The sequence below is a fragment of the Aquarana catesbeiana genome, linkage group LG05 (assembly GCF_042186555.1).
Source record: "Aquarana catesbeiana isolate 2022-GZ linkage group LG05, ASM4218655v1, whole genome shotgun sequence".
Taxonomy (NCBI): Eukaryota; Metazoa; Chordata; class Amphibia; order Anura; family Ranidae; genus Aquarana; species Aquarana catesbeiana.
Window position 1 is genome coordinate 651,668,665 of NC_133328.1, and position 15,402 is coordinate 651,684,066.

At 52.1% G+C, this 15,402-nt stretch overlaps 1 protein-coding gene across 1 annotated transcript; it reads right to left on the minus strand.

Moving 5' to 3' along the window:
* Positions 1–33: 33 nt before the first annotated feature.
* ATG9B (autophagy related 9B) lies at positions 34–14,001 on the minus strand (the record flags this gene model as incomplete). Its single annotated transcript, XM_073632573.1, is given in 7 exon segments — positions 34–279; positions 398–577; positions 6,804–6,957; positions 8,891–9,639; positions 11,514–11,655; positions 12,166–12,333; positions 13,937–14,001. Coding segments are annotated over 7 exon segments (1,704 nt in total), but the record flags the coding sequence as incomplete, so codon positions are not given.
* Between the last annotated feature and the right edge of the window lie 1,401 nt (positions 14,002–15,402).

Genomic DNA, 15,402 nt, shown 5'->3' on the forward strand with positions numbered 1-15,402 from the left:
TAGTGACAGGTGGGAGGAGTTGAGAACACTGACCGCAGTTCCAGACTCGTTGGACAGCAGGGAGCTGCAGATGGGGGCATCACACAGGATCTGCTGTGCAGAAGGAGCGTTGGCTGCATCTTGCTGAACCTTCTCCTTCACATGACCAATGAACATAGAGCTCTCCAATGGCGGCTGCCAGTGAGGATTGGTGATAGCGAAATGCATTAGAGACAGCTCCGTCTTCCCATTCTCCGCCTGTTGGTACACTGAGGCCTGCGTCTGTCCCTCTGACATCCACTGCAAACAACCAGACAAGACGATCGGTGAGAGCGGGGTACGATCGGTGAGAGCGGGGTACGATCGGGTACATGTAATGAATATTTGTCCCTGTGATTTCCCTCCACCCAGTACTTACCTGAGGGTGGCCATGTTTTCGAATGTCCATTTGAGCAAATGAGCAAATATCACCGACTCCCACCACCTCCACCGAGAAATTTCGGAAGAAGTCGATGATCTCCAGAGATTTGTGGCGCAGAGAGAAGATCAGAATAAACGGGGTGATGATCGGGCTGAGAAGCTCCTCCAGGATGAAGACCTGCCAGAAAAATTACCAGGATGGAGAATCACAGATCCACAGAACATGCAGATTACATATACCAACACGTGACCTCACCTGACTGACACGGGTCATACACCCCACATACTACCATCTGATCTAATGACACGGGTCATACACCCCACATACCACCATCTGACCCAATGACACGGGTTATACACCCCACATACCACCATCTGACCCAATGACACGGGTTATACACCCCACATACCACCATCTGACCCAATGACACGGGTCATACACCCCACATACCACCATCTGACCCAATGACACGGGTTATACACCCCACATACCACCATCTGACCCAATGACACGGGTCATACACCCCACATACCACCATCTGACCCAATGACACGGGTTATACACCCCACATACCACCATCTGACCCAATGACACGGGTTATACACCCCACATACTACCATCTGACCCAATGACACGGGTTATACACCCCACATACTACCATCTGACCCAATGACACGGGTTATACACCCCACATACTACCATCTGACCTAATGACACGGGTCATACACCCCACATACCACCATCTGACCCAATGACACGGGTCATACACCCCACATACTACCATCTGATCTAATGACACGGGTCATACACCCCACATACTACCATCTGACCTAATGACACGGGTCATACACCCCACATACTACCATCTGATCTAATGACACGGGTCATACACCCCACATACTACCATCTGATCTAATGACACGGGTCATACACCCCACATACTACCATCTGATCTAATGACACGGGTCATACACCCCACATACTACCATCTGACCTAATGACACGGGTCATACACCCCACATACTACCATCTGACCTAATGACACGGGTCATACACCCCACATACTACCATCTGACCCAATGACACGGGTCATACACTCCACATACTACCATCTGACCCAATGACACGGGTTATACACCCCACATACTACCATCTGACCCAATGACACGGGTTATACACCCCACATACTACCATCTGACCTAATGACACGGGTCATACACCCCACATACCACCATCTGACCCAATGACACGGGTCATACACCCCACATACTACCATCTGATCTAATGACACGGGTCATACACCCCACATACTACCATCTGACCTAATGACACGGGTCATACACCCCACATACTACCATCTGATCTAATGACACGGGTCATACACCCCACATACTACCATCTGATCTAATGACACGGGTCATACACCCCACATACTACCATCTGATCTAATGACACGGGTCATACACCCCACATACTACCATCTGATCTAATGACACGGGTCATACACCCCACATACTACCATCTGATCTAATGACACGGGTCATACACCCCACATACTACCATCTGATCTAATGACACGGGTCATACACCCCACATACCACCATCTGACCCAATGACACGGGTTATACACCCCACATACTACCATCTGACCCAATGACACGGGTTATACACCCCACATACCACCATCTGACCCAATGACACGGGTTATACACCCCACATACTACCATCTGATCTAATGACACGGGTCATACACCCCACATACTACCATCTGACCTAATGACACGGGTCATACACCCCACATACTACCATCTGACCTAATGACACGGGTCATACACCCCACATACCACCATCTGACCCAATGACACGGGTCATACACCCCACATACTACCATCTGATCTAATGACACGGGTCATACACCCCACATACTACCATCTGATCTAATGACACGGGTCATACACCCCACATACTACCATCTGATCTAATGACACGGGTCATACACCCCACATACGACCATCTGATCTAATGACACGGGTCATACACCCCACATACCACCATCTGACCTAATGACACGGGTCATACACCCCCCCCCCCCACATACCACCATCTGACCTAATGACACGGGTCATACACCCCACATACTACCGGGTCATACACCCCACATACTACCATCTGATCTAATGACACGGGTCATACACCCCACATACTACCATCTGATCTAATGACACGGGTCATACACCCCACATACTACCATCTGACCTAATGACACGGGTCATACACCCCACATACTACCATCTAATGACACGGGTCATACACTCCACATACTACCATCTGATCTAATGACACGGGTCATACACCCCACATACTACCATCTAATGACACGGGTCATACACTCCACATACTACCATCTAATGACACGGGTCATACACCCCACATACTACCATCTAATGACACGGGTCATACACTCCACATACTACCATCTGATCTAATGACACGGGTCATACATCCCACATACTACCATCTGACCCAATGACACGGGTCATACACCCCACATACTACCATCTGATCTAATGACATGGGTCATACATCGCACATACCAACACTTGACCTAATGACACGGGTCATACACCCCACATACTACCATCTAATGACACGGGTCATACACCCCACATACTACCATCTGATCTAATGACACGGGTCATACACCCCACATACTACCATCTGACCCAATGACACGGGTCATACACCCCACATACCACCATTAGGGATGAGCCGAACACCCCCCTGTTCGGTTCGCACCAGAACATGCGAACAGGAAAAAAATTCGTTCGAACACGTGAACACCGTTAAAGTCTATGGGACACGAACATGAATAATCAAAAGTGCTAATTTTAAAGGCTAATATGCAAGTTATTGTCAATAAAAGTGTTTGGGGACCCGGGTCCTGCCCCAGGGGACATGGATCAATGCAAAAAAAAGTTTTAAAAACGGACGTTTTTTCAGGAGCAGTGATTTTATTAATGCTTAAAGTCAAACAATAAAAGTGTAATATCCCTTTAAATTTCGTACCTGGGGGGTGTCTATAGTGTGCCTGTAAAGGGGCGCATGTTTCCTGTGTTTAGAACAGTCTGACAGCAAAATGACATTTTGAAGGAAAAAACTCATTTAAAACTACCGCGGCTATTGCATTGCCGACAATACACATAGAAGTTCATTGATAAAAACGGCATGGGAATTCCCCACAGGGCAACCCCGAACCAAAATTAAAAAAAAAAATGATGTGGGAGTCCCCCTAAATTCCATACAAGGCCCTTCAGGTCTGGTATGGATATTAAGGGGAACCCCAGCCAAAATTTAAAAAAAAAATTGACGTGGGGTTCCCCCTAAATTCCATACCAGACCCTTCAGGTCTGGTATGGATTTTAAGGGGAACCCCGCGCCAAAAAAAAAAAAAAAAACGGCGTGGGGTCCCCCTAAAAATCCATACCAGACCCTTATCCGAGCACGCAACCTGGCAGGCCGCAGGAAAAGAGGGGGGGGACGAGAGTGCGGCCCCCCCCCCTCCTGAACCGTACCAGGCCACATGCCCTCAACATTGGGAGGGTGCTTTGGGGTAGCCCCCCAAAAGCACCTTGTCCCCATGTTGATGAAGACAAGGGCCTCATCCCCACAACCGTGGCCGGTGGTTGTGGGGGTCTGCGGGCGGGGGGCTTATCGGAATCTGGAAGCCCCCTTTACCAAGGGGACCCCCAGATCCCGGCCCCCCCCCCTGTGTGAAATGGTAAGGGGTTACTTACCCCTACCATTTCACTAAAAAACTGTCAAAAATGTTAAAAATGACAAGAGACAGTTTTTGACAATTCCTTTATTTAAATGCTTCTTCTTTCTTCCTTCATCTTCTTCTGGTTCTTCTGGCTCTTCTGGTTCTTCCTCCGGCGTTCTCGTCCAGCATCTCCTCCGCGGCGTCTTCTATCTTCTTCTCCTCGGGCCGCTCCGCACCCATGGCATGAGGGGGGAGGCTCCCGCTCTTCTCTTCATCTTCTTCTTCATCTTCATCTTCTTCTTCATCTTCTTCTTCTCTTCTTCATCTCTTCTTCCTTCTTCATTTCTTCTGCGGGCCGCTCCACATCCATGCATGGAGGGAGGCTCCCGCTGTGTGACGGCGTCTCTTCGTCTGACGGTTCTTAAATAACGGGGGGCGGGGCCACCCGGTGACCCCGCCCCCCTCTGACGCACGGGACATGACGGGACTTCCCTGTGGCATTCCCCGTGACGTCACAGGGAAGTCCCGTCAATTCACCGTGCGTCAGAGGGGGGCGGGGTCACCGGATGGCCCCGCCCCCCGTTATTTAAGAACCGTCAGACGAAGAGACGCCGTCACACAGCGGGAGCCTCCCTCCATGCATGGATGCGGAGCGGCCCGCAGAAGAAATGAAGAAGGAAGAAGAGAAGAAGAAGGAAGAAGAGAAGAAGAAGGAAGAAGAGAAGAAGAAGGAAGAAGAGAAGAAGAAGGAAGAAGGAAGAAGAAGGAAGAAGGAAGAAGGAAGAAGGAAGAAGGAAGAAGGAAGAAGAAGAAGAAGAAGCCTCCCCCCTCATGCCATGGGTGCGGAGCGGCCCGAGGAGAAGAAGATAGAAGACGCCGCGGAGGAGATGCTGGACGAGAACGCCGGAGGAAGAACCAGAAGAGCCAGAAGAACCAGAAGAAGAAGAAGATGAAGGAAGAAAGAAGAAGCATTTAAATAAAGGAATTGTCAAAAACTGTCTCTTGTCATTTTTAACATTTTTGACAGTTTTTTAGTGAAATGGTAGGGGTAAGTAACCCCTTACCATTTCACACAGGGGGGGGGCCGGGATCTGGGGGTCCCCTTGGTAAAGGGGGCTTCCAGATTCCGATAAGCCCCCCGCCCGCAGACCCCCACAACCACCGGCCAGGGTTGTGGGGATGAGGCCCTTGTCTTCATCAACATGGGGACAAGGTGCTTTGGGGGGCTACCCCAAAGCACCCTCCCAATGTTGAGGGCATGTGGCCTGGTACGGTTCAGGAGGGGGGGGGGCCGCACTCTCGTCCCCCCCTCTTTTCCTGCGGCCTGCCAGGTTGCGTGCTCGGATAAGGGTCTGGTATGGATTTTTAGGGGGACCCCACGCCGTTTTTTTTTTTTTTTTTTTGGCGCGGGGTTCCCCTTAAAATCCATACCAGACCTGAAGGGTCTGGTATGGAATTTAGGGGGAACCCCACGTCAATTTTTTTTTTAAATTTTGGCTGGGGTTCCCCTTAATATCCATACCAGACCCGAAGGGCCTTGTATGGAATTTAGGGGGACCCCCACATCATTTTTTTTTTTTTATTTTGGTTCGGGGTTCCCCTTTGGGGAATTCCCATGCCATTTTTATCAATGAACTTCTATGTGTATTGTCGGCAATGCAATAGCCGCGGGTAGTTTTAAATGAGTTTTTTCCTTCCAAATGTCATTTTGCTGTCAGACTGTTCTAAACACAGGAAACATGCGCCCCTTTACAGGCATACTATAGACACCCCCCAGGTACGAAATTTAAAGGGATATTACACTTTTATTGTTTGACTTTAAGCATTAATAAAATCACTGCTCCTGAAAAAACGTCCGTTTTTAAAACTTTTTTTTGCATTGATCCATGTCCCCTGGGGCAGGACCCGGGTCCCCAAACACTTTTTATGACAATAACTTGCATATAAGCCTTTAAAATTAGCACTTTTGATTTCTCCCATAGACTTTTAAAGGGTGTTCCGCGGCATTCGAATTTGCCGCGAACACCCCAAATTGTTCGCTGTTCGGCGAACTTGCGAACAGCCAATGTTCGAGTAGAACATGAGTTCGACTCGAACTCGAAGCTCATCCCTAACCACCATCTGACCCAATGACACGGGTTATACACCCCACATACTACCATCTGATCTAATGACACGGGTCATACACCCCACATACTACCATCTAATGACACGGGTCATACACTCCACATACTACCATCTGATCTAATGACACGGGTCATACACCCCACATACTACCATCTAATGACACGGGTCATACACCCCACATACTACCATCTGATCGCTCCACACTGACTGACTATTTGATGTTATACCTTCAACGACCCGCCAGGTCACAATTGTCACCGAAACTTTCTGGTTTAGGTCGGACTTCACCATTTCACCATCATTGGATTATATCTTTGTTTAGTGTTGTTGATTCTCTGCCTCTAACCCCAATCTAATTCTATATGTAGTGATGTGGAATGTTGGAAGCCGCCTCCCCTCTTTCCGGAGGAAGATTGCAACTCCACACCGCCCCCTACAGGTCCACCAATCCACCCTTTGCCCCCCCAGAAAACACTTTACTACAGAGGTATAAAAAAGGTCATTCATTAGTCTTACCGCCTTGTACTGGAAAAGCTGCGCCAGTTCATCGCGGGTCTCTGACTTGTGGGCGTGTCCCTGCCAGTGGTCGGGCATGTAGTGGATATGAGCCAAGACACATTGCAGCAGCTGCTCTGGGCACCACACCATGTGCTCATCTGGGATGAAAGACCTGTGGGGGGAGGGGTGTATGAGAACAACTCAGCATACCAACCCTCACCCAATGGCAACACCCCTAGTGGCCTTCCCCACCATTCTTCACCCCTAGTGGCCTTCCCCGCCAACTCACCCCCCAGTGGCCTTCCCCGCCATTCCTCACCCCTAGTGGCCTTCCCCACCATTCTTCACCCCTAGTGGCCTTCCCCACCATTCTTCACCCCTAGTGGCCTTCCCCGCCAACTCACCCCCCAGTGGCCTTCCCCGCCATTCCTCACCCCTAGTGGCCTTCCCCACCATTCTTCACCCCTAGTGGCCTTCCCCACCATTCTTCACCCCTAGTGACCTTTCCCGCCATCCCCCACCCCCAGTGGCCTTCCCCGCCATTCCTCACCCCTAGTGGCCTTCCCCACCATTCTTCACCCCTAGTGGCCTTCCCCACCATTCTTCACCCCTAGTGGCCTTCCCCACCATTCTTCACCCCTAGTGGCCTTCCCCACCATCCCCCACCCCCAGTGGCCTTCCCCACCATCCCCCATCCCCAGTGGCCTTCCCCACCATTCTTCACCCCTAGTGGCCTTCCCCACCATTCTTCACCCCCAGTGGCCTTCCCCACCATCCCCCATCCCCAGTGGCCTTCCCCACCATTCTTTACCCCTAGTGGCCTTCTCCACCATCCCCCACCCCCAGTGGCCTTCCCCACCCCTAGTGGCCTTCCCCGCCATCCCCCACCCCCAGTGGCCTTCCCCGCCATTCCTCACCCCCAGTGGCCTTCCCCGCCATCCCCCACCCCCAGTGGCCTTCCCCGCTATTCCTCACCCCCAGTGGTCTTCCCCGCCATCCCCCACCCCCAGTGGCCTTCCCCGCCATCCCCCACCCCCAGTGGCCTTCCCCGCCATCCCCCACCCCCAGTGGCCTTCCCCGCTATTCCTCACCCCCAGTGGCCTTCCCCGCTATTCCTCACCCCCAGTGGCCTTCCCCGCTATTCCTCACCCCCAGTGGTCTTCCCCGCCATCCCTCACCCCTAGTGGCCTTCCCCACCAACTCACACCCCAGTGGCCTTCCCAGCCATTCCTCACCCCTAGTGGCCTTCCCAGCCATTCCTCACCCCCAGGGGCCTTCCCAGCCATTCCTCACCCCTAGGGGCCTTCCCCGCCATTCCTCACCCCCAGGGGCCTTCCCCGCCATTCCTCACCCCCAGGGGCCTTCCCCGCCATTCCTCACCCCCAGGGGCCTTCCCCGCCATTCCTCACCTCTAGGGGCCTTCCCCGCCATTCCTCACCCCTAGGGGCCTTCCCCGCCATTCCTCACCCCCAGGGGCCTTCCCCGCCATTCCTCACCCCCAGGGGCCTTCCCCGCCATTCCTCACCCCCAGGGGCCTTCCCCGCCATTCCTCACCCCTAGGGGCCTTCCCTGCCATCCCCCACACCCAGTGACCTTTCCCGCCATCCCCCACCCCTAGTGGCCTTCCCCACCATTCTTCACCCCTAGTGGCCTTCCCCGTCATCCCCCACCCCCAGTGACCTTTCCCGCCATCCCCCACCCCTAGTGGCCTTCCCCACCATTCTTCACCCCTAGTGGCCTTCCCCGTCATCCCCCACCCCCAGTGACCTTTCCCGCCATCCCCCACCCCTAGTGGCCTTCCCCACCATTCTTCACCCCTAGTGGCCTTCCCCACCATTCTTCACCCCTAGTGGCCTTCCCCGTCATCCCCCACCCCCAGTGACCTTTCCCGCCATCCCCCACCCCTAGTGGCCTTCCCCACCATTCTTCACCCCTAGTGGCCTTCCCCACCATTCTTCACCCCTAGTGGCCTTCCCCGTCATCCCCCACCCCCAGTGACCTTTCCCACCATCCCCCACCCCTAGTGGCCTTCCCCACCATTCTTCACCCCTAGTGGCCTTCCCCACCATCCCCCACCCCTAGTGGCCTTCCCCGCCATTCCTCACCTGGCAATGGTGACCAACACGCCGAGTACAGTGATGGCGGTCAGGATATGTTGGACAGTCAGGACATCCTCGTCATAAACTGTCAGAGCTATGAGGACAGCCAGGATGGAGCCCGCGAAGAAGGCCATGTTCTTGGCACCGATGGCCAGCAGGGGGGAGGCGAAGGAGTTCATATACTTTGTGGCCGGTTTGTAACCGCGGCTTAGCCGTGCCTGGAGCTCGTGGGTCAGCTCGTTAAAGTGACGCAGGTAGAGGCGGCCATACAACGACCAGCGTCGGGCACCTAGGCTGCCCGGTTCCCTTTTAATGACCTCAGTGTAGCTAAAGAAGGCGTAGAGGATCTGCCAGACCAGGATAAACGGGCACAGGAGCAGATTGGCCAATCCCAGCAGGATGATGGTACGGCTCAGCTCCTGCGCCAGTTCCAGCCTCTGGCCCTGACGTTTGAATTTGGGTTGGAGGTTCCACTTGTTCTGGAAGAGCGAGCCGGGACCCCAGAAGAACAGGAGCTCCAAGTTGTACTTCAGACCCTGACTGAGGAAGGTCACCTCCCCTGCCAGCGGCACCCGGAACCGGACAGGCAGGAGACTTTTGTTCACCATGGCCACCATGTAGTTCTTGAAGCGTAGGATCCGGTGATAGATGTCCAGCTCGGTCAGTTCCTTCTTGTGTACACACATGGGGTGTTCCCGCTGCAGGGAGATGAGGCGGCCCTGGACCTCCTGCCAGGTGTAGTTACACAGCTCGTCCTGTAGGTGGGAGAATTAGAGTAGTGGTCAACCAATTGCAGCCCTCTGCTTTTCTTTATCTGGCCTTTGCAGAATCCTCCCACTGATACCAACAATGGGGCACTATCCCTCTCACTGACACTAATGATGGGGCACTATTCCTCCCACTGATACCAACAATGGGGCACTATCCCTCCCACTGACACTAATGATGGGGCACTATTCCTCCCACTGATACCAACAATGGGGCACTATTCCTCCCACTGATACCAACAATGGGGCACTATCCCTCTCACTGACACTAATGATGGGGCACTATCCCTCCCACTGACACCAACGATGGGGCACTATCCCTCCCACTGACACCAACAATGGGGCACTATCCCTCCCACTGACACCAACAATGGGGCACTATCCCTCTCACTGACACTAATGATGGGCCCCTATCCCTCCCACTGACACCAACAATGGGGCACTATCCCTCCCACTGACACCAACAATGGGGCACCATTTATCCCACCGATACCAATGATGGGGCACTATTCCTCCTAGTGACACCAATGATAGGGCACTATTCCTCCTAGTGACACCAATGATGGGGCACTATTCCTCCCACTGACACCAACAATGGGGCACCATTTATCCCACCGATACCAATGATGGGGCACTATTCCTCCTAGTGACACCAATGATAGGGCACTATTCCTCCCACTGACACCAATGATGGGGCACTATTCCTCCCACTGACACCAATGATGGGGCACTATTCCTCCCACTGATACCAACGATGGGGCACTATTCCTCCCACTGATACCAACGATGGGACACTATTCCTCCCACTGATACCAACGATGGGACACTATTCCTCCCACTGACACCAACGATGGGGCACTATTCCTCCCACTGACACCAACGATGGGGCACTATTCCTCCCACTGACACCAACGATGGGGCACTATTCCTCCCACTGACACCAACGATGGGGCACTATTCCTCCCACTGACACCAATGATGGGGCACTATTCCTCCCACTGACACCAATGATGGGGCACTATTCCTCCCACCGACACCAATGATGGGGCACTATTCCCCCCACCGACATCAATGATGGGGCACTATTCCTCCCACTGATACCAATGATGGGGCACTATTCCCCACACCGACATCAATGATGGGGCACTATTCCTCCCACAGACACCAACGATGGGGCACTATTCCTCCCACTGACACCAATGATGGGGCACTATTCCTCCCACTGACACCAATGATGGGGCACTATTCCTCCCACTGACACCAATGATGGGGCACTATTCCTCCCACCGACACCAATGATGGGGCACTATTCCCCCCACCGACATCAATGATGGGGCAATATTCCTCCCACCGACACCAATGATGGGGCACTATTCCCCACACCGACATCAATGATGGGGCACTATTCCTCCCATCGACACCAATGATGGGGCACTATTCCTCCCACCGACACCAATGATGGGGCACTATTCCTCCCACTGACACCAATGATGGGACACTATTCCTCCCATCGATACCAATGATGGGGCACTATTCCTCCCACCGACACCAATGATGGGGCACTATTCCTCCCACTGACACCAATGATGGGGCACTATTCCTCCCACCGACACCAATGATGGGGCACTATTCCTCCCACTGATACCAATGATGGGACACTATTCCTCCCATCGATACCAATGATGGGGCACTATTCCTCCCACTGACACCAATGATGGGGCACTATTCCTCCCACCGACACCAATGATGGGGCACTATTCCCCCCACTTATACCAATATACCAATGATGGGGCACTATTCTTCTCACTGACACCAATGATGGGCACTGGTATAAACGACACCGCGCTCCGCCCTCCACTCACCGAGGGAATCTTCAAGGCTCGGATGTAGAACTTGCGGATCTCCCAGTAACTCAGCAGGTTACAGAACATCTTGATGAGACGATAGAGCCAGAAGATGGCGGCCATGACCAGCAGGAAGATGATCCAACCACTGGACTGAATCCTGCACAGAGAACGCAGAACGAGGGTCATCAGAGGGGCACACAGATGTACATGAGAAAACGGGGGCGGGGGGTGGGGGGCGGAGTCTTCTATTATTTATAACCAGAGAACATCCATCTCATTCATTAACCTGACTTGCTGCTCACTTATATGAGAGCATCTCCAAGGGAAGGTCTCCAAGGGAAGGTCTCCAAGGGAAGGTCTCCAAGGGAAGGTCTCCAAGGGAAGGTCAGCTATCTAGGAAGTAGTGAGGGCACCACACCAATAGTGAACGAGTCCAAAATTATATTTTATTATATAAATTGATAGAAAACCAACACGTTTCAGGGATTTGGACACTTCATCAGGGCTTTTGTATTATACAACTTCAAATATGGCTGGACCTGACCATGTACAACTATGATCACAATCCAATGGTCCATACTTTAAGCTACACATTCCCCAATGAAGGCGGGAGTGTCCCTCAGCACTAACCCTCCTCCCTCCCCCCCCCCCCATGCCTGGGACTTACTGAAGGGCACACTGCTGAGCAGACAGAATGGCATCTGTCAGGGTCACCTTGTTGCGCTCAGGACTGGTCCCCGAGTGCGTGTGATTGACGGGTTTATTGGCGAAGAGAACATCGTATTCCACGCAGTGGAAGAGGAAGGTGGTGAAAGTGACAACAAACAGGAACTGGCTGCAAAAGAGAGAAGACTTATAAATTCACTTTCCATCCCATCCAACCTGCCCCCACCCTCCTCAGATCCTACACCATGCAGGGCTCCTCCACCCTCCTCAGATCCTACACCATGCAGGGCTCCTCCACCCTCCTCAGATCCTACACCATGCAGGGCTCCTCCACCCTCCTCAGATCCTACACCATGCAGGGCTCCTCCACCCTCCTCAGATCCTACACCATGCAGGGCTCCTCCACCCTCCTCAGATCCTACACCATGCAGGGCTCCTCCACCCTCCTCAGATCCTACACCATGCAGGGCTCCTCCACCCTCCTCAGATCCTACACCATGCAGGGCTCCTCCACCCTCCTCAGATCCTACACCATGCAGGGCTCCTCCACCCTCCTCAGATCCTACACCATGCAGGGCTCCTCCACCCTCCTCAGATCCTACACCATGCAGGGCTCCTCCACCCTCCTCAGATCCTACACCATGCAGGGCTCCTCCACCCTCCTCAGATCCTACACCATGCAGGGCTCCTCCACCCTCCTCAGATCCTACACCATGCAGGGCTCCTCCACCCTCCTCAGATCCTACACCATGCAGGGCTCCTCCACCCTCCTCAGATCCTACACCATGCAGGGCTCCTCCACCTTCCTCAGATCCTACACCATGCAGGGCTCCTCCACCCTCCTCAGATCCTACACCAAGCAGGGCTCCTCCACCCTCCTCAGATCCTATACCATGCAGGGCTCCTCCACCCTCCTCAGATCCTACACCATGCAGGGCTCCTCCACCCTCCTCAGATCCTATACCATGCAGGGCTCCTCCACCCTCCTCAGATCCTACACCATGCAGGGCTCCTCCACCCTCCTCAGATCCTACACCAAGCAGGGCTCCTCCACCCTCCTCAGATACTACACCATGCAGGGCTCCTCCACCCTGCTCAGATCCTACACCATGCAGGGATCCTCCACCCTCCTCAGATTCTACACCAAGCAGGGCTCCTCCACCCTCCTCAGATCCTACACCAAGCAGGGCTCCTCCACCCTCCTCAGATCCTACACCAAGCAGGGCTCCTCCACCCTCCTCAGATCCTACACCAAGCAGGGCTCCTCCACCCTCCTCAGATCCTACACCAAGCAGGGCTCCTCCACCCTCCTCAGATCCTACACCATGTAGGGCTCCTCCACTCTCCTCAGATCCTATACCAAGCAGGGCTCCTCCACCCTCCTCAGATCCTGTACCATGCAGGGCTCCTCCACCCTCCTCAGATCCTACACCAAGCAGGGCTCCTCCACCCTCCTCAGATCCTACACCAAGCAGAGCTCCTCCACCCTCCTCAGATCCTACACCATGCAGGGCTCCTCCACCCCCCTCAGATCCTATACCATGCAGGGCTCCTCCACCCCCCTCAGATCCTATACCATGCAGGGATCCTCCACCCTCCTCAGATCCTACACCATGCAGGGCTCCTCCACCCTCCTCAGATCCTATACCATGCAGGGATCCTCCATCCTTGCTCAGATCCTACACCATGCAGGGATCCTCCACCCTTGCTTAGATCATATACCATGCAGGGAGAGGAGCATGCTGGGAATAAAATATCCAAACTCTACTTACACAAGTTCAAAGAAGTCAGACAGCACCATACAGGCAAAGCCATTCTTCTGGTGGAAGTGATATATGTGCAGCCGTGGTCAAGGAAAACCAGCCAGTGAGCTGAAATGGGCAGGCAGGGTGCTGGGTCTGAACTTATCCTTATCAACACCTATTTTCAGGACTTGTTAGGGAGGTAACAGGACGTGCTATCAACTGCCCCCCACCCTCCCCACCCCACACTGCTGCCCCCACTTCCCCACCAAAAAATGTCAAATTAACAGCACCTGTGATAGCGTGTTACAAACATTGTTCAGGATAGATACAAAGTAACATTGTTTATAAACATTGATCAGAAGGGAGAGATACAAAGTAACACTGTATAGATGTAGGGGTGGGTGACGCTGCCCGTCACCTGAAGAGTGATCCTCTACAGTGAGTCACTCCTCCCAGGTGAATATGCAAGCAAATGGGGGATACTCACTCCCGTCACCTGAAGGGTGATCCTCCTTAAAGTAAAGTAAAATGTCAAATCAAAGTTCATCCTAGATAATTCATCCCAAACAATATATAGTAAATGTGCAAAATAATATACGATAAAAAATATATGATAGAAAATTATTATTAAATCGTAAAAAAATAAATAAATAAAATGAAGTAAAAGTCCAAAAAGTGGCACCACTTCCTGGTCTGCTGAGCCTTCCGGGTTTTGCACTACTAAAGATCGAACTTTATAATCGATTTTTTATTCATTATTTTCCACTGGACTTTAACTTCATTTATTTTTACGATTAATAAATAATTTTGTATCTTTTTTTTTGCACATTTACTATATATTGTTTGGGATGAATTCCTCAGGATGAACTTTGATTTGCTTTTGTTGATTTGATGAGATTATTATTACATTTTACTTTGATATTGGAACACATGGTTGTAACCAGCACAATTAATATCCCATTATTAATACACTTTTTGATACAAGTCACAGGGTGAGAACACCCTCTATGACATCTACCTCATATATTGGGGAAATCACTCACCATTCATCTGAGAAGAGTGACCTATTTGGAGGATCACCCTTCAGGTGACGGGAGTGATTATCACCCGTTTGCATATTCACCTGGGAGGAGTGACTCACTGTAGGAGGATCACTCTTCAGGTGACGGGCAGCGCCACCCACCCCTACATCTATACAACCTTTTAATATGGGAGCTTCAACTGAAGCCCCCCCCCAGGGGAGGCAGCAGCCCAGCCTATACCTAAGTGCGGAATACAATATTTTATATACAAAGTAACATTGTTTATAAACATTGATCAGACCGGAGATAGAGAGATACAAAGTAACATTGTTTATAAACATTGATCAGACGGGAGATAGAGAGATACAAAGTAACATTGTTTACAAACATTGATCAGACAGGAGATGGAGAGATACAAAGTAACATTGTTTATAAACATTGATCAGACAGGAGATAGAGAGATACAAAGTA